This window comes from Babylonia areolata, chromosome 13 (assembly GCF_041734735.1).
Source record: "Babylonia areolata isolate BAREFJ2019XMU chromosome 13, ASM4173473v1, whole genome shotgun sequence".
Classification (NCBI taxonomy): domain Eukaryota; kingdom Metazoa; phylum Mollusca; class Gastropoda; order Neogastropoda; family Buccinidae; genus Babylonia; species Babylonia areolata.
The window spans coordinates 23,224,169-23,244,112 of NC_134888.1; the positions used below are offsets into that span (position 1 = coordinate 23,224,169).

Genomic DNA, 19,944 nt, shown 5'->3' on the forward strand with positions numbered 1-19,944 from the left:
TTTTGTTTCCACAAGCCACCAAACACTGACATGGATTATGGGATCTCTATTAAGTGCATTTGGATTTCTGCATGCATATGTACACAAATGATATTCATCCTCTGTGAACTAACTCTACAAACTGAATAAGACTGACCTCTAAAATATAATTCATCCTGTGTGAATTAACTCTAAAGTTTGAATAAGTTAAACCACTAAAATAAAATTTACCCAAAGTGAATTAACTATTACGATTCAAACAAGATTAACCAGAGATAAAATTCATCCTGGGAATGGACTGTCCAATTTGACAAAGACTGATCTCAAGCAGTGACAGGTGCAGTAGCCGAGTAGTTAAAGCAAGGTCCCGGGTTCAAATCTCGGTAACAGCGCCTGGTGAGTGAAGGGTGGAGATTTTTCCAATCTCCCAGGTCAACATATGTGCAGACGTGCCAGTGCCTGAGCCCCCTTCGTGTGTATACGCAAGCAGAAGATCAAATACGCATGTTAAAGATCCTGTAATCCATGTCAGCGTTCGGTGGGTTATGGAAACTAGAACACACCCAGCATGCACATCTCCGAAAATGGAGTATGGCTGCCTACATGGCGGGGTAAAAACGATCATACATGTAAAAGCCCACTCGTGTACATACGAGTGAACGTGGGAGTTGCAGCCCACGAACGAAGAAGAAGAAGAAGATCTCAAGCAGTCGTATTTCATTCAAGCTACCACTCCCACTTCTGTTCATCCCCCCAACCCCCTGCCCCTTTCATCCCTCAACTCAGTTTCGGTTTTACGTTTCAGTTTCTCAAGGAGCTGTCACTACATTCTGACTTCTTCTTCTTCTTCTGCGTTCACTCGTATGCACACGAGTGGGCTTTTACGTGTATGACCGTTTTTACCCCGCCATGTAGGCAGCCATACTCCGTTTTCGGGGGTGTGCATGCTTGGTATGTTCTTGTTTCCATAACCCACCGAACGCTGACATGGATTACAGGATCTTTAACGTGCGCATTTGATCTTCTGCTTGCATATACACACGAAGGGGGTTCAGGCACAAGCAGGTCTGCACATATGTTGACCTGGGAGATCGTAAAAATCTCCACCCTTTACCCACCAGGCGCCGTCACCGTGATTCGAACCCGGGACCCTCGGCTATTGCGCGCGTCTACGTTCTGACAAATCCATATGCACTACACCACTCTGCTTGGCAGATGCCTGATAGCAGCATAACCCAACCTGCTTAGTCAGGCCTTGAGTGCTGGTATGTATATTTGTGTGCACCTATCTGAGTGGATTTCTTCTACGGAATTTTGCCAGAGGACAACACTGTCATTGCCATGGGTTTGGGGCTTTTTTCAGTGCGCTAAATGTGTGCTGCACACAGGGCCTTGGTGTATTGTCTCATCCGAATGACTAGACGGTCAGTCTGATTTTCCAGTCAAACTTGGGAGAAAGATCAAAAACAGGAATTGAACCAACACCCAGACGGGCGCAATAGCCGAGTGGTTAAAGCGTTGGACTGTCAATCTGAGGGTCCCGGGTTCGAATCACGGTGGCGGCGCCTGGTGGGTAAAGGGTGGAGATTTTTACGATCTCCCAGGTCAACATATGTGCAGACCTGCTAGTGCCTGAACCCCCTTCGTGTGTATATGCAAGCAGAAGATCAAATACGCACGTTAAAGATCCTGTAATCCATGTCAGCGTTCGGTGGGTTATGGAAACAAGAACATACCCAGCATGCACACCCCCGAAAACGGAGTATGGCTGCCTACATGGCAGGGTAAAGAACGGTCATACACGTAAAAGCCCACTCGTGTGCATACGAGTGAACGCAGAAGAAGAAGAAGAAGAACCAACACCCTCAAGGACACTGTATTGGCAGATGGGCATCTTATCCACTCTGCCGCCTTCCTCCCCAACTGCAATGTTTTTAAAAGCGAATATGTGAAATGCTTTTATTTGAGAACATATATTTATTACTCTTGTTTAATCAAGTTATCCGCATGTGTGCGGTGGGTGGGGGGGGGGGTGCGGGTGTGTGCTGATTATCTGGTTGTGGTTTTCCGCAATTCATCTTTATTTTTATCTTATCTGTCTATTATAATCAATGTGCAGTATAGTAGGCTATGTTTATAATTACATTCAAATAATGTTTCTTAATTCTTTCTGTTTTTACATTAAGAATACTAGTTATAACCTGCAGTGTGTGGATGTATGTATGAAACGATGTATGTGATATTTTTTACATTTGTATCTTCGTAATATTTGTAGGGGCTGTTGTTGGCTTTTACAGTTATGGTCCCCATGTTGTTTACTTGTCTATGTTGTGATAATGCACCTGACCAAATTTCTCCAGTTGGAGATAATAAAGTTATTCTTATCTTAACTCACCTGCTGCTGGAGATGGCCGTTATTTCAGGGAAAGACAACTCCAGCAGCACCTGCTCCTGATCGTCGACGACATACACCCCTGTCCAATTGATGGCGATGATGACATCGTTCTTCGGCAGGCTGGGCCCTGAGAACTTGTACGCTTCGTAGAAACGGGAGAAGAGCAGCGGCCATTTGTACTTGGCGTAGCTGACGATGTCTTCCTTCACCTGAAGAGTTCAACTCATGATGTTGATGACCACACACCACTGTTCCATACACACACACACACAAACTCACACAAACTCACACGCATACGATGGAGACAAGGAGCCAAGACTTTACCAGACTTCACCAAAAGTTCTTTTGAATGTGTTATTAACAATTCCAATATGTTGCAGAAGGTTTGCTGCGTAGTCCAATAGGACATTTGTTATAGTTGTTTGATATTGGCATTTATAACGTTTCCATTTTCCCTAGCGTTGTCTCTCCCTATTCACCCTCCACACATACACACACTTTTACCCCCACTCCCCTCCCACAACCCCTACCCCCAGGTTTTGTTGGGTTTTTTTTCGTTTTTTTTTTCTGTCTAATATCACTTCAAGTGGAAAGACGTTAAACTGAAGACAACAAGGAGCCAAGCCTTCATGGCTCAAGTGTGAAATGAAACGTTCACAATCCGGAAATGTGGATTATCCCTGAAATCGTACAATCTTTAATTGGTATGGGTGGAAAGAATTTTTATTTCTCTATGTTTAATCCGAATTTGGTATTGACAAACAAGTATTTCCAGAGAAAATGATTTTGTTAGTTTACCTCTGACACATACACATACGCAAACACACACACACACACACCACACACAAATACACACACACACAACCGAAACACCAGGTTACTGCACAGAGTCACAATATGTGAAAACACACACGAGTCAGAAACAAAGACACTGATGTTACATGCTGGAAATGAGTAAGTAAAATATTCCTCTAAAACAAGACAATATAGAAACGGTAAGTCTGCGACATGTAAGGAGACACACCACCAGAATCTCCACTGCTGTTTGTTTCATGCTGTCTTTGCTAGCTGTAAGCAGTTTCCCCTGATATAGCCATTCTCCCTTTATAGGGAAATTCCAAAGAATTAAAAAAAAAAAAAAAAATCAATAGCCATCTTAAACAAAAATGTTTCCATTTTCAAAAAAACAAAATTAAAAATCACTGACCTTTTCCTGCCTGATTCGGTTGTCGGAGAAGTAGCTAGCTCGCAGCTTGCTGATGATGAGTTTCAGCCACAGGTCCATGGCGTTGGGCTTGTGTAGGCTGGCCTCAGGGAGGTATGACGGCAGCAACGCCTGCAGACGCTCCGGAACCACGCTGTTGCCGTACTCCAGGAAGTACTGCTGGGCCGCGATCATCGCCAGGTCCTCCTCCTGTGGAGAACAGAATGATCCTCTTTGTTTTTCTCAGTTTCTCAAGGAAGGGAAACTCCCCAATGAAGGGAACACCCCCCATGCTCCCACATACACAAGAAATGAAACAGAAAAAAACCAAAATGAACTAAACAAACAAACAAAAAAGACGACCTGACCCGACCCGACCCGATTCGACCTGACCCGACCTGACCCACCTTATCACAGCGGTACTCCCCGAAGCGCAGCCCCCGCACCACCTGCTGGAAGATGAGGTTGGTCGACACCTGGTCCTCGCTGGGGTCGTGCCAGGGGGCAAAGATCTCCTTGCGGAAGAAGAGCCGCCAGGGGGCGTTGCGCTCCTGGGCCCCCTGCTCCTTTGCGTACTGCTCGCACTGCGAGATGGCATCCATCACGTGGTCACCCCCACTGCCCAGCGACGACACCTGGAGCCACACAGGTAGGTCGGTTACTGCTTCTCTCTGCAGTTTGTATTGCTTTTCCATGCTTTAGTTGTTTTCCCATGGTTTAATCACAGGTAGGTTGGTTACTACTTGTTCGCAGTTTATATTGCTTTTCTATTGTTTCATCGTTTTCCCATGGTTTGATCATTTTTCCAAGGGTTTGTTTATCGCTTTTCCATGGTTTAATAGCTTTTCCATGGTTTAATAGCTTTTCCATGGTTTAATAGCTTTTCCATGGTTTATTGCTTTTCCATGGTTTAATAGCTTTTCCATGGTTTAACTGCTTTTCCATGGTTTAATCGCTTTTCTGTGGTTTATTGCTTTTCAATGGTTTATCGCTTTTCCATGGTTTAATAGCTTTTCTATGGTTTATTGTTTTTCCATGGTTTAATAGCTTTTCCATGGTGCATGGACCATGTTCTGCACATGAAACTGGTGAGTACCCACTTCTTCTTCTCATGTTCATGGGCTGCAACCCCTATGTTCACTTGTATGTACTAGTAGGCTTTTTCTTCTTCTTCTTCTTCTGCGTTCACTCATATGTACACGAGTGGGCTTTTACGTGTATGACCGTTTTTACCCCGCCATGTAGGCAGCCATACTCCGTTTTCGGGGGTGTGCATGCTGGGTATGTTCTTGTTTCCATAACCCTCCGAACGCTGACATGGATTACAGGATCTTTAACGTGTGTATTTGATCTTCTGCTTGCATATACACACGAAGGGGGTTCAGGCACTAGCAGGTCTGCACATATGTTGACCTGGGAGATCGTAAAAATCTCCACCCTTTACCCACCAGGCGCCGTCACCGTGATTCGAACCCGGGACCCTCAGATTGACAGTCCAACGCTTTAACCACTCGGCGATTGCGCCCGTCTAGTAGGCTTTTAAGCGTATGACCGTTCTCACCATGCCATTTAAGCAGGCATACACTGTTATTCAGGGGCTGAGCATGCTTGGGTATGTTCTGATCTAGTATTGGGGAATCTAAATGAGCGGCGTGGGAGTAATGCCACTGAAACGGCGCAGATAATGGGGCAGCAAAAAAAAAAAAAAAAAAAAAAAGTTCTGATCCCCATGCAGAACCTACCTAACACTGACACAGATAATTATGATTATTAATGTGCATATCTGATCTTCTCCATGTGTTTTCACGCAAAGAGGGTTCAGGCAGTAGCAGGTTCACACCAAATGTTGACCTGGGAGATCGGAAAAATCTCCACCCCTCAACCCACCAGGTGTACCCAATAGTATTTGTATTTGTATTTTGTTTGTATTTGTATTTCTTTTTATCACAACAGATTTCTCTGTGTGAAATTCGCGCTGCCCTCCCCTGGGAGAGAACGTCGCTACACTACAATGCCACCCATTTTTTTGTATTTTTTTCCTGCGTGGAGTTTTTTTTTTAATTTGTTTTTTCAATCGAAGTGGATTTTTCAGCAGAATTTTGCCAGGAACAACCCTTTTGTTGCCGTGGGTTCTTTTACGTGCACTAAGTGCATACTGCACACGGGACCTCGGTTTATCGTCTCATCCGAATGACTAGCGTCCAACCACCACTCAAGGTCTAGTGGAGGGGGAGAAAATATCGGCAGCTGAGCCGTGATTCAAACCAGCGCGCTCAGATTCTCTCGCTTCCTAGGCGGACGCGTTACCTCTAGGCCATCACATCAGATAGTGGAGACCAAACTCCGGAAACTTTGGCAAGAGTCCAGCACTCTGACCATTCAGCAACCACGCCCACTGGTGATAACTCACTTTATCGAAGAGAGCAATGTAGAGGGAGAAGCCAAACTGGTCCTTCAGGCCGATTTTCTCGGACAGCTGCTGACACAGCTCACGGGATGTGGTGGCGGAATCAGCGGCCAGGGTCTTTGTGGTGCCGTCCATGAATGTGATCGGCAGCAGCAGCGGTTTCTTTGACTTAGACGTCTAGAAACAACACAAAAAGCGTAAAAAAAAAAAAATTTTTAAAAGGCACGAAAAAAAAGTGCATACAGCTATGTCAAGTGTGGCAACATGTGTAGACAAACATGCTATAAGAGTTGTGTCCCCTGTGGGCATCTGCGGGTAACCCTGACAATAGCTTTAAAATAGTTTTGACAAAAATGTCACATCTCTTACCAAAAAAATTAAAAAATAAAATTGCATAAAAGAAACATCGCATCTATCAAATCTCTTATAAAAAAATATCACATCTCTTACAAAAATACCACGCCTCTTATCTGACCAAACGTAGAAAGGAATAAGTAATTTTTTTCAAACATCTTTCTGCCTCAAATCAAACAGACTCTAGGTCTCACTGATAAGTCAACCACATGGGGCCATACACTATCTCAGGTAAAATATAAATAAGAAGAAGAAAAAAATCTTAAAAATGTAATTAATACATTGCTACTTTTCTGTACAGATCAGAAATAAGTATTTCTGTTCTGTGACTTCATTCTGATTTTAATTGTAACAACGCAGCAAATGTTTGCTTGTACACTAAGCTGTACACAGATACAATGCATTGCTCAATGTGTGCATTTTGTCATCTGCTTTTCAGTTTCATAGCAAACTGTTTTTATGGAAGATGCAAAGCCATCTACTCACTGAACAGTGAAAAATGATAATGAAACGCAGCCTAAGACTGTACAGGTAAGTATGATTACACACTAAACGCCAGCACACTTCCACAATCTTCAGATTGACATCAGTCCTAACTACTTGTGCTTTAAGCAAAAAAGAACACAAAAGTCCACACATGTTCATTTACAAGTCACCAATGAGTAAAGCTCACAATACTGACACAGAAAAACTCATCTGACAAAACCAGAAATCTATACCCTTAATCAAAAACAGTAATATTAACATTCATGAAATTTTGTACAGCTTTCGTAAATAAGTAGCACAGCGCTGGTATGCATTTCGAAAATAAGCAAATCATAAACCTCATGTTCAAGAATCGCCTCAACAATGATACAAATATGTCTGATCAATTCAATTCTTTTACTTCACTGAATAGATCACAATGAATCTTCACATTAATGATTTGATGTTGTTCATCAAATAGTGTAACAAAACCACCAGAAAATGATTTCATAAAATCTATCTTCATAATTATAAGGTGTACAGAGGCCAACTGCTTATCATTTTAGTGCCTACTACTACTTCTTTATGATTAAATCTACATTTCTAAACGGATATCTATATATCCACTATGTAAATAGCTTTCTGAATAGGTTGGGTTTTTTGTTGTTTTTTACAATGCACAAGAATTCTACAATGAACGGTACTTGTTTTACTGCCACTAACTGCTATAGTGCTACAAAATAAAACACTGCAACAGTTAGCTCACAAAAGCCTTAAGCACTGTGATTTTGTCTTCAAGTCTCAAGGCCTGACTAAGCGCGTTGGGTTACGCTGCTGGTCAGGCATCTGCTTGGCAGATGTGGTGTAGCGTATACGGATTTGTCCCAACGCAGTGACGCCTCCTTGAGCTACTGATACTGAAACTGAAACTGTCTTCAAGTGTTCCAACTCTTCTGTACATCATGAGTCCTAAAATAAATTTCATTGTTGTAATAAACTACATAAACAACAATGCGTGACTGCTTCTCTTTGAAAAGTCATCTTTGACACATAACATTTTGTTCTCTCTTTCTGCAGGCAACCTAGGATTCATTATCTTTGATGGTATTTCCCCTGATAATCATATCACTCACATACACTGATTCTTTGACTTGAAATTCCCAAACTAGTTCAAAAGGCTGATTTGCAGTATACTGGTGCAAAAAAATAATTTCTATGGTTCTGTGCATGAGTACACAAACACTTGCAAGTGTGGTTTTGTTTTGTTTTTTTGTGTGTTGTGTGTGTGTTTTCATTATCGTTTCTATCAATCTTTCCTGATAAAACTCTCATGCTTTCACCATATAACACAAGTTCTGAGGAAAGAAGTTATTCCTGTACTTTTCATATGTCAATTATTGTTTCATTTCAATCAATGGTTACAGGATAACAAGTAAATATCTCATACATAGAGCTGTCAACTCGAAGGAAATGGTAGTCGTTAGAAAGAAAAATCATGTGCAAACTGTTTAGAATGTTAAGTGCCAAGTCGTGCGAAAGTGAAGAGCTCATTTCTTGATCATGAACTTTCAGGAGGTAACATAATTCTTATAAGAATAGGACAGGAGACTGATTTTGATGGACCAGAGTTGCAAGATGACAACAACACAGATGTTAAAACCAAGAAGAAGAAGAAAAAAAAAACCAAAAAAAACCATGTTTTGTTAAACAGACTTTAAATCTTCACCATGATGAAGAAATACACACAGGAGGAAGACAACGTAAGAACAACAACAAATTGCTTTACAGGCAAATGACAGTGAGAGAAAACCACTGAGAGAAAGAGAGAGAGACGGTCAAAAACTTTCTTCGACTCATCGACCTTTGCTCAGTTACAACATAAATACTGAAGACACCTCTGGCTCACTTTTTTCTCCCCAGTGACGACAAAAATTCACACAAAGATATTTCTTGTCAATTTTCCACCCTGCCGTCACAAAAACTACGAAATCTTCCAAGATTTAAAGGACTGGAGAAAACAAGTACTCCATCGGAAGATGCATTTTGCTGTGCTTCCCTTGTGAACAAGGTTCCGAGAATCCTCACATGCTCAAAGAACACTCCAAAGAAAGCTGGCCCAGTGAAAATGAACACTGAGTGAGAACCACAATTCATTCGAAAATCAATAAATCTGTCAACAGGCTTACTCAAATGCTCTATTGCTCATATGCTCCATCAGTGAATGAAAAAGGCTTACGACTTTGTTGATTTATTATCATTATTATTATTATTATTATCATTATCATCATCATTTTCGTTATGGCTATCATTGTTGTTGCTGTTGTTTTGTTTCACTATTATTACTGTCATAATGTCTTCAGCTCAGCAAGGCACAGAAATAAAGCTATGGAAACTTTGTAGGCTCTGTAATCACTCCTCAGAAAGCATATAATATTTTTACGTCAACCTTAGTTGAATTTTTTTCTTAATCAAACCACTGCAAGGGAAATAATGATGATGGCTGTTGAATTATGCCAAGTGGGAAAACAACAGAGCTCATTAAAAAAAAACATAATTTTGAAAAAAAAAATTTTTTGATTCTGTGTGTGTGTGTGTGTGTGATAGCGAGAGAGAGAGAGAGAGAGAGAGAGAGAGAGAGTGAGTGAGTGAGAGAGAGTGTGTGTGTGTGTGTGTGTGAGAGAGAGAGAGAGAGAGAGAGAGAGAGAGTGTGTGTGTGTGTGTGTGTGTGTGTGTATGAGAAAGAGGGGGGGAGACTGCATGCCCCCCGAAATCTCAAATATCTGAAATTATTAGTTCAGCAGTGGCGTCACCCCACATTATTCAGTTAACACAGGCCATTTTAAAGGTTACTAGTGCTCTATGCCTGCAGGCCCCAAACCCTGTATCAGTTCTCCAGCCAAAGCACATTTTTTTTCTTCTTTTTTTTACACAGAGTTAACAGAAAAGAAAACATGTTTTAGACAACATTATGTTTGGAAAAAAAAAAAAAAAAAGGACACAGAAGTAAGTTAAGACTGTTAGCAAAGAGCGAGTGTGATGACGAAAAAAAAAAAGTAAAAGAAGACAAAGAGTCAGCGTTATCTATTAATCTATCCCTCTGAAAGTTGGTTTTACCATAACGTCCTTGAAAGAAAGAGTGAAGGCTGATTCAGACCCACTGGCACTGAACTGGGCAAGAAAACACAACCAAATATAAAAAATATATATATATATAGATAAATGATAAAAACATAATAAATAATAACCATAATAATGATAGAATAATTATCATCATCATCATAAAAGACAGAGAAAAGTGTATTCTTTTTTTTTTTTTTTGGCAGAACTTCACTACATGAAATACCCATACATGTATGAATACACTCCCCTTGACCTTGACCCTCCCCCCCCACCCCCCTTCTCCTACCCATCACCACATGCTCCTCATCCCCCACCCTCCCTCCCCTGCTCGCTTTTACACACACACATGCACGCACAGACACAGATATGCACCCACAGACATATCTGCACAAACTCACACACACATACAAATACGCACAGACACTCCCACACACACACCTCATACAAAAACACAAACGGTAACGACACACGCACAACACATCAGCCTCTCTACCTGCAACTCCAGCCAGCTAGGAGGCTGATTGCGCGGTCCGTTGTGAAACGTTCTGCGCAGTCTCTCCTCACAGTACGGAGAGTATCCAGGGGGACCACTCTGGATGAAGTTGAGAAGGTAGTTCACCATCTGCAGCACGACATCACAAAAACCTCACACGCTGAAAGCAACTGTCGCAAAACAGCTTTACGCTTTGTTTCCCTCAAGTACCGATTTACTCCTAACACCCAACTGCTTCTCATGGCCTGAGAACAGATATTCCCATACTGCAGTTGGTGTATTCAGGGCTTTATCTGTCTGTTGTATTCTCGCTTGGTGCCTTAAGCCTGTTGGTGCTTTCAAGAGGACTGAGTGCGTTTTTGATGATGATGTGTGCATTGTGTGTGTTGATGAAGTAATGCTTTGACAGTACACTCAGCTGCTGTGGGGCTGGTGCACAGTAAACTGTGGACAGTTTAGTATAGTTGGGGTTTTGTGTGTGTGTGTGTGTGTGTGTGTGTGTGTTTTATGTTAAGTGAGAGACAGTAGAACGGCTTCACAACAAAGACACAAAATGTCAGGAAAAATTTCCCTTCTCACTCTTCTTGACTTGTTAGCCGCCTTTGACACGATAGACCATTCAATCCTTCTTTCCCGTCTTCATTTTACATTTGGTATCAACAGCACTGTTCTAAACTGGTTCAAATCTTATCTCACTGATCGATTCCAGTCTGTCATTGTTGATCATTTCCAATCTGAACCCGTTAAAATCAAACATGGAGTCCCACAGGGATCTGTTTTAGGCCCAGTGCTCTTCACACAGTACACTGCTCCTCTCGCTGAAATTATCAACCGCCATAATATCAGTCATCATTCTTATGCTGATGACACTCAACTCCAGAAGAGTGATACCCCTGAAAAATTGTTGTCACTCTTGCAAGAAACATCCAACTGCTTTCTGGACATTCAAAACTGGATGACACGAAATAAGTTACAATTGAACGCGGACAAAACTGAAGCAATGATCATAGGAACTAAACAAAAACTGTCTTCCATCACAATTGACACAATCAAACTTGGCAGTACATCCATCCCTCTTTCCACGTCAGTCAGGAACCTCGGTGTTGTCCTTGACAATACACTGTCCATGCAAAAATTTATCAATCAGACATGTCAGTCCTGCTACTGTCAACTGCGGCGCATCAGTGCCGTCTGGAAATATCTGTCCACTGACGCAACATCTAGACTTGTCATTTCTCTCATTCTCTCTCGCCTTGACTACTGTAACTCTCTATTGTCTGGTTTGCCTGCTTCATCCACTCAGTCCCTTCAGCGCATACAAAACTCTGCTGCCTGACTCGTCATCAGAAAGAAAAGATCTGAGCACATCACTCCTCTTTTGCAACATCTCCACTGGCTCCCTGTCTCACACCGAATAAAGTACAATATCAGCACTCTATGTTATAGATGCATTCACAAAACTGCCCCTTCCTATCTCTGCGGCTGCCTGCACCTCTACACTCCATCTCGCTCACTACAATCGGCTTCGGATCCACTCTGTTTACGCATACCCAGATTCAAACACTCGACTGTTGGCCGCCGTTCTTTCTCTGTTTCTGGACCTTGCGATTGGAATGTACTTCCTCTTTCGCTTCGTCAAGTCTCCACACTCAGCTCTTTCAAGTCTGGCCTTAAAACCCACCTCTTCCCAAAATAGCTTCCCTTGCCTGCCCTTCCTTGTCTTTAGTTTCTACAGTTTTAGAGTTATGCATGCGTGTGAATGACTGGTGCGAAAGCGCTTTGATTTGTCTCTGCACAAGATCCAGTGCTATATAAATGCCATTATTATTATTATTTATTATTAAAATGTATCACAATGATAGAGGGGACTGGGAACCAGACTGCTTCAGAAGTAAGTCTGTTAACAGTCCTAGCATATGCTTAACAACTGTCACATTACAGTGCAGGGCAACCACTTTTAAATATTCACTAAAAGGGCTGACCCGCCCAGTGGCTATCTGTTCTGATCTGTTCTGAGGGTTCTTTCATCCGTACTTTGTAAACTTGAAAAGGGTCACTCCACTTCAGTTTCCTGAACTTATTTTATGCAGGAAGGTAAACAGCATCAAATCAAAGATGGTACAGACCAACACATACACAATAAACAGCCAGGTAAACAGCATCAATTCAAAGATGGTACAGACCAACACATATACAATAAACAGCCAGGTAAACAGCATCAATTCAAAGATGGTACAGACCAACACATACACAATAAACAGCCAACAGCCAATACATTTTTCTTTTCCTGTATTCCAGTCTTCACTTATATCTCTTAATGGATTTATATGTTTATGCAGCTGTATTCCATTTTCAGAGTGCAAGTTCTGTTCTTAGAACTGCTGCAGTTTAACAGGTCTATCTGTACACAATGACAAAACAGTGAATTGCTTTACTGTTGTTCAGTTGAAAGTTTGGAGTGACAATGTAAAAAAAAAAAAAAATTGCAAGCCCTGACACACAACTTCCCCGAGTGAAAAAAAAAAATATCTGACAGAAAAACAACTATGACATGTGCGTGTATACTTACACTACATGCACACTACACACACACACAAACATGCATATAAGAACACACAAATACATGCATATGCAAACACACACACACACACACACACACACACACACACACACACACTCAAACCACCGACATGTTTGTCCTAATTAATTTGCTTCACACATGATACAAATACAAACTGTCGGATCACACAGCGCTAACCTTTTCTGAGGGAGGGAAGCAGCCCACACACAGACACAGCAGTATCCAGCCTCTGGCGTGACTGCTTCGCGACGGGTTCTGTGTCAACTGCTTGCAGATCTGACAGTAGATTTCATCCCTGTTTAACAAAGAAAAAAAACATCTGTTACGCCTCACACCAGACATTTTTCTCTCTCCTGTAACTCATTCTCTCTCTCTCTCTCTGTGTCTCTCTTCCTCTCTTAACCCAGTGAGTGATGGCCTAGAGGTAACACGTCCGCCTAGGAAGCGAGAGAATCTGAGCGCGCTGGTTCGAATCACTACTCAGCCGTCGATATTTTCTCCCCCTCCACTAGACCTTGAGTGGTGGTCTGGACGCTAGTCATTCGGATGAGACAATAAACCGAGGTCCCGTGTGCAGCATGCACTTAGCGCACGTAAAAGAACCCACGGCAACAAAAGGGTTGTTCCTGGCAAAATTCTGTAGAAAAATCCACTTCGATAGGAAAAACAAATAAAATTGCACGCAGGAAAAAATACAAAAAAATGGGTGGCGCTGTAGTGTAGCGACGCGCTCTCCCTGGGGAGAGCAGCCCGAATTTCACACAGAGAAATCTGTTGTGATACAAAAGAAATACTAATACAAATACATTCAATCCTGGGGAAAATACAGCCTCTGCAGGTTCCCCGGCCACACTGATGTGAGAAAACGAAGAAAATAAACTGAAATCGACCGGTTTTTCCTGAAAATTGACACATGCGGACACAGCCAGAAATTCTGCTGTGGTTTCTTCCCTTTGTGACTTGTGCACATGTAGAAACATGTACACTATTTTGATGAAACAAATTTGACACCAGGGCATTGCTGGGGCTCAGGGCTGAATGAGTTAAGCCTGTCTGTCCACTACTGTAATACTGAGGTACTGCACCAAAACAAGTTAAAGTGTTGATGACTTCTTCTTCTTCTTCTTCTTCTGCGTTCACTCGTATGCACAAGAGTGGGCTTTTTACGTGTATGACTGTTTTTACCCCTGCCATGTAGGCAGCCATACTCCGTTTTCGGGGGTGTGCATGTTGGGTATGTTCTTGTTTCCATAACCCACCAAACGCCGACATGGATTACAGGATCTTTAACGTGCGTATTTGATCTTCTGCTTGCGTATACACACGAAGGCGGTTCAGGCACTAGCAGGTCTGCACATATGTTGACCTGGGAGATCGTAAAAATCTCCACCCTTTGCCCACCAGGCGCCGTCACCGTGATTCGAACCCGGGACCCTCAGATTGACAGTCCAACGCTTTAACCACTGGGCTATTGCGCCCGTCGAGTTGATGACAATAACATCAAAATTATGGTTGCTCTTCTTCCGTGTTCATGGGCTGCAACTACTCCATTCACTCATATGTACACGTGCGTTTTACATGCACAACCATTTTTCACCCTGCCACATAGGTAGCATTTACATTTTTCACAGACAAATTCTGGCCTCTCCTTGCATGTTTTCACAGTATTTTACTCATTTACAAGTACAGAACTGATCACCATTCTCTTTTATTTCAAGACTATGAACTATAGAAAACCCTAAAATTTACCCAACACATTTGTGCGATTCATGTGAACGCCCTGTGGGCCTCTCACACATGCAAAAAAAAAAAAAAAAAAAAAAAAAAAAAAAAAAAAAAAAAGGGGGGGGGGGAACTTCCGTAAAAAACGTGGAAAGATTCCCTCCTTCCCTCCCATCTGCGTGGGCCCTGTACCTGAGGTCGGGTCTCAGGATCCCATGACCGATGATGAAGTGGAGTTTCTCCAGGTTGGACATGGGTCGATCCTCCAGCAGAGCGTTGAACCCCCCACCGCCCTCGTAGTCGTGGATCAGCTTCCCCCTCACCTCCTCCGTCAGCTTCGACTTCTTCTTCAGCGTCAGCGACACCATCTTGCGCCTTGGCTGTCGGCGCATCGAGCTCTGGCTGTAGGGGGAAGCACCCGTATCCTGTAGCAAAGGATTCTGGGGGGTAATGGGCGTGCCGTTTTGTCAAAAGACCTCTCATCTGCCCCATCACCTTGCAAGAGTGCGTGTGTGCACTTATACAGACATGTGTGCGCTCGTGAACATACACACATACACACACACACACATACTCACACTCACATGCACACACACACACACACATGCGCACACATACACGTGTGCACAAACACACACAATCCACATACATATGAGTGGAAATTACTTGAATCTAAACAGTGAAAATTACATGATGGGAAATTACTCATAATCAGGAGGGGAAATTACTCATAATCTAAATACTGAAAATTATAGTGGAAATAACTCACTCATAATCTAATCATTGAAAATTAAAGGGGGGAAGGGAAATCACAATGTAAATACTGAACATTAAGTGGAAAAAGAAACAACAAGAAAAACACACAGAATCTTTGTACTAAAAATGATATGGAGAAAAAAAAAATCACTCACAATCTAATAATACTAAAATTATAGGAAGCTGGAGAAGGGATGGGGATTACTCACAATCTATATACATGAAAATCATAGGAGAATAAAAATATCATCCGCAATCTAAATACTGAAAATAATACAAAGAAAAAAATCACTCACGATCTCCTCTCCCATACGCATGGCTTCATCCAGATCTTTCTTGTTGAATTTACGACCCAGGGTCGAGTAGATTTTGGTCATCACTGGCGTACTGTCCTGCAATAATAAAACAACAACCGCTACAGTTTTTGTATTTGTATTTGTATTTCTTTTTATCACAACAGATTTCTCTGTGTGAAATTCAGGCTGCTCTCCCCAGAAAGAGCGCGACACTACACTACAGCGCCACCCATTTTTTTTGCATTTTTTCCTGCTTGCAGTTTTATTTGTTTTTCCTATCGAAATGGATTTTTCTACAGAATTTTACCAGGAACAACCCTTTTGTTGCCGTGGGTTCTTTTGCGTGCACTAAGTGCATGTTGCACACGAGACCTTGGTTTATCATCTCATCCGAATGACTAGCGTCCAGACCACCACTCAAGATCTAGCAGAGGGGGAGAAAATACTTGCGGCTGAGCCATGATTTGAACCAGTGCGCTCAGATTCTCTCGCTTCCTTGGCGGACGCATTACCTCTACGCCATCACTCCACTTTCCTTTGATACTGATTCCAAACTTGATGTTTAATAATATCAAGGAAACAATTATATCACGTGAAATGAAACTACATCACATTACAGACCTAAAAGATGGGATGGTAATAATTAAACATGTTTGTGTATGTGTGCCTTGTGTCTTATACACCTTACTGTTTTATGTTCTGTTCTATTCTATTCTATTCTTCTCTACTCCATTCTATCCACAAGCACAACAAAAGACAAGCTAAAAAATAAAAACAAATTCATCAGCACACAAAAAACCATGACATGTTCTATTCTATTCTTCTGTACTCCATTCTATCCACAAGCACAACAAAAGACAAGCTAAAAAAAACAAATTCATTAGCACACAAAAAACCATGACATGTTCTATTCTATTCTATTCTTCTCTACTCCATTCTATCCACAAGCACAACAAAAGACAAGCTAAAAAAAACAAATTCATCAGCACACACAAAACCATGACTTCTATTCTATTCTATTCTATTCTTCTGTACTCCATTCTATCCACAAGCACAACAAAAGACAAGCTATTCAAACAAATTCATCAGCACACAAAAAACCATGACATGTTCTATTCTATTCTTCTGTACTCCATTCTATCCACAAGCACAACAAAAGACAAGCTATTCAAACAAATTCATCAGCACACAAAAAACCATGACAGGCTGGCTCTCTTTCTCCCCTTCAGACAGATTCTGATAACAGCTGTTCAACAGTGTGCTGGGTCAGAGACACTCTGGCGCAACAGCAGAGTGGTTAACTCACTCAGTACGGCCAGTCCTCTCTTCTCCTCTACACAGACCCCTCGGATGTCCAGTGGGTGTCTGAATGACCCAACCTGTAGCTTCCGTCGTCAGAATTGTGGTATTCTTTGTCAACATTCACCTCTTCAGTATACGAGCCTTCCGCTTGCAATATTTTGATGATGGTAATTGGGGTGAAACGCTGTTAACGTCGTCTCTTTCGCCGTTCGTATGGAGAGAGTTAAAGAGTTGGGACTTTCAATCTGAGCGCCCTGGGTTTGACTCACGATCATGGCGCATGGTGGGCAAAGGGTGGAGATTTTTCTGGGCAGATTTTTCTGATCTCCCAGGTCAACAGATTACATGTGCATACCTGCTGGTGCCTGAAACCCCTTCGTGTACATACATATGCACAACACCAAAAGCTCAGGTTACAGATCCTGTAATCCATGTCAACATTCGGTGGGTTGTGGAAACAGAACATACCCATCATGCATCCCCTAATCCCCCGATTGTTTCCCGCTCCACTACTTCACCCCACCCAATCCCAGGAAACAGAGTATGGCTGCCTACATGGCGGATGTAAAAAAAAAAAAAAGTCATACACGTAAAAGCCCACGCTTGTACACAAGCGAACGCGGAAGTCGCAGCCCACAGGAGTCGCAGCCCATCAGTATAAACAAAATAGTCTCAAAGTCTGTGGCCTTTCATGCCCTGCTCTCATGGTGACCTCAGTTTCAATACCCCTCCACTTCCGTGCTTGGGGTGAGTCCTGTCAATGTCGTCAGTGTCGACAGATTCATGGGGGGGCTGTTGTTTGAGGGACATGGTGGCGGTCTCCACTCTGAGAGGGACGCTCACTCAGTCTGGCTCCGCGACTAAGCCATTATTGTCGTTAGTAGGGGGCTTAGTAGGTGGTGTCCTAAGTACGTTAAAACAGAACAGGCACCACTGAACACCACTGAAGTGACTCAGCAGCAGTGCAGGGTCTCCTCTGGTGTGTTGCCTCCTGCCGACCTAACATCGATGGTACCCTGTGGACTGCCGATGCTGGAACTGCGACGGACGAACCCGGGTGTGGCCGTGTATGGGGGAATCTAAATGAGCGGCGTGGGAGTAATGCCGCTGAAACGGTGCAGATGATGGGGCAGCAAAAAAAAAAATATATATAAAAGAAGAAGAAACTCACCCTGGGGTCAGCCATGGAGGTGAGGTACTTGGGTTCTGGAAGGTCACCCATGAATCGCAGGATGACGATCCACACTGCAAGAGCAGCCTGCAGACAGCATCAATCCACTGTTAAAAAAACGTCAATCCACCACCAAGCCCGACGTCGAACATCATCAATACATCAGTCATTCTGCTGTCTACACCTAGCTTAACTCTCTCCATACGAACGGCGAAAGAGACAACGTTAACAGCGTTTCACCCCAATTACCACCATCAAAATATTACAAGCAGAAGGCTCTTATACTGAAGAGGTGAATGTTGACAAAGAATACCACAATTCTGACGACGGAAGCTAAAGGTTGGGTCATTCAAACACCCACTGGACATCCGAGGGGTCTGTGTAGAGGAGAAGAGAGGACTGGCTGTACTGAGTGAGTTAGGTTTTTTATTCAGCCATCCTCATTTGCAGCTTTTAAACAGACCACAGCAAAATATCTACAGAACAAGAAACTAACAGCTTATATTGCAGTTGTTGTTTTTCACATAAAAATGTTAATATCATCGACTATTGCTTTCAAATCCAGGAGATTTCAGGGCAAATGATAATTAAACACTTCTCACTTTGAGACAGACACAACTCTCTGTGTTCACATACAAATATTATCATAAAACACTACAAGCCAAACCCATGTATTCCCTAAATCTGCATCAATAAGATGGGTGGCGGTTGGGAACAAAAAAAACTAAGGATTGAGAAGAGGGTAGAGTGGTTGGGGTGTGGGTAAAAGTGTGTGTATTTGTGTATGTATGTGTACATCTGTGTTATGCTATGTGCTCATGTATCTTGCATCTGACAGCTTTGGGATATTCTAAATGACTATATAAATCATCATCATCATTATTATCTTTTTTGCTTTCATTTCCACTGTGTTTATCAGGCACTCAAAGCTAACCAGTGTTTTAGCAAACATCCAGCATCTACTTTTTTTCTTTTTCTTTTCAACCCATTCAACCCAAAGGAGTTCACAGCCTCGGCAGGTTCTGCTGCCATACCAATGCAGAAAAAAAATGAAGAAAATATACTGAAATTGACTGGTTTTTTCCTCCGAGTTGACAGCTGGAAATACTGTAGAAGTTAGATCCTCTTGCTTGCAGTTTATGCATTTGTAGGAACATGTACACCATTTTAAAGAAACAAATTTTGTCACCAGTGTCGGCAGATTCGTGGTGGGCTGTTGTTTGAGGGACGTGGTGGCAGTCTCCACTCTGGGAGGGACGCTCACTCAGTCTGGCTCCACGACTAAGCTATTATTGTCATTAGTAGGGGGCTTAGTAGGTGGTGTCCTAAGTATGTTGAATCAGAACAGGTACCACTGAACACCACCTCTGGTGTGTGGCCTCCTGCCAACCTAACATCGATGGTTCTCTGCGGACTGCCGACGATGGAACTGTGACAGACGAACCCGGGTGTGGTCGTGTATGGGGGAATCTAAATGAGCGGCGTGGGAGTAATGCCACTGGAACGGTGCATATGATGGGGCAGCAAAAAAATTTTTAAAAAATTTGTCACCAGGGCAATGCTCAGACACAGGGGTGAATGAGTAAAGTGGATTGCAGGGATACATGTATGGATCAGTCAGTGCGCTCCGACACCTTGAAACTGATACTGCATTATTTGCATCATCACTGTCATTATTGTCATTGTCATCATCAACATC

General features: G+C 42.5%; 1 protein-coding gene across 7 annotated transcripts in view; it reads right to left on the minus strand.

Annotated features, from left to right (window-relative positions):
* LOC143289152 (myosin-VIIa-like) overlaps positions 1-19,944 on the minus strand; it is a 125,389-nt gene that overhangs the window by 37,564 nt on the left and 67,881 nt on the right. For 6 of the 7 annotated variants that reach the window (XM_076598052.1, XM_076598049.1, XM_076598051.1 and 3 more), the window contains 10 exons: positions 18,246-18,332; positions 15,773-15,868; positions 14,913-15,145; positions 13,176-13,293; positions 10,418-10,546; positions 9,919-9,972; positions 5,989-6,162; positions 3,986-4,213; positions 3,582-3,788; positions 2,375-2,583 (listed from right to left, as the gene is read on the minus strand). In XM_076598052.1, coding sequence (XP_076454167.1) covers positions 2,375-2,583; positions 3,582-3,788; positions 3,986-4,213; positions 5,989-6,162; positions 9,919-9,972; positions 10,418-10,546; positions 13,176-13,293; positions 14,913-15,145; positions 15,773-15,868; positions 18,246-18,332 — 1,535 coding nt within the window. The remainder of the gene's footprint in view (positions 1-2,374; positions 2,584-3,581; positions 3,789-3,985; positions 4,214-5,988; positions 6,163-9,918; positions 9,973-10,417; positions 10,547-13,175; positions 13,294-14,912; positions 15,146-15,772; positions 15,869-18,245; positions 18,333-19,944) is intronic. The other variant, XM_076598053.1, reaches the window with a different exon arrangement.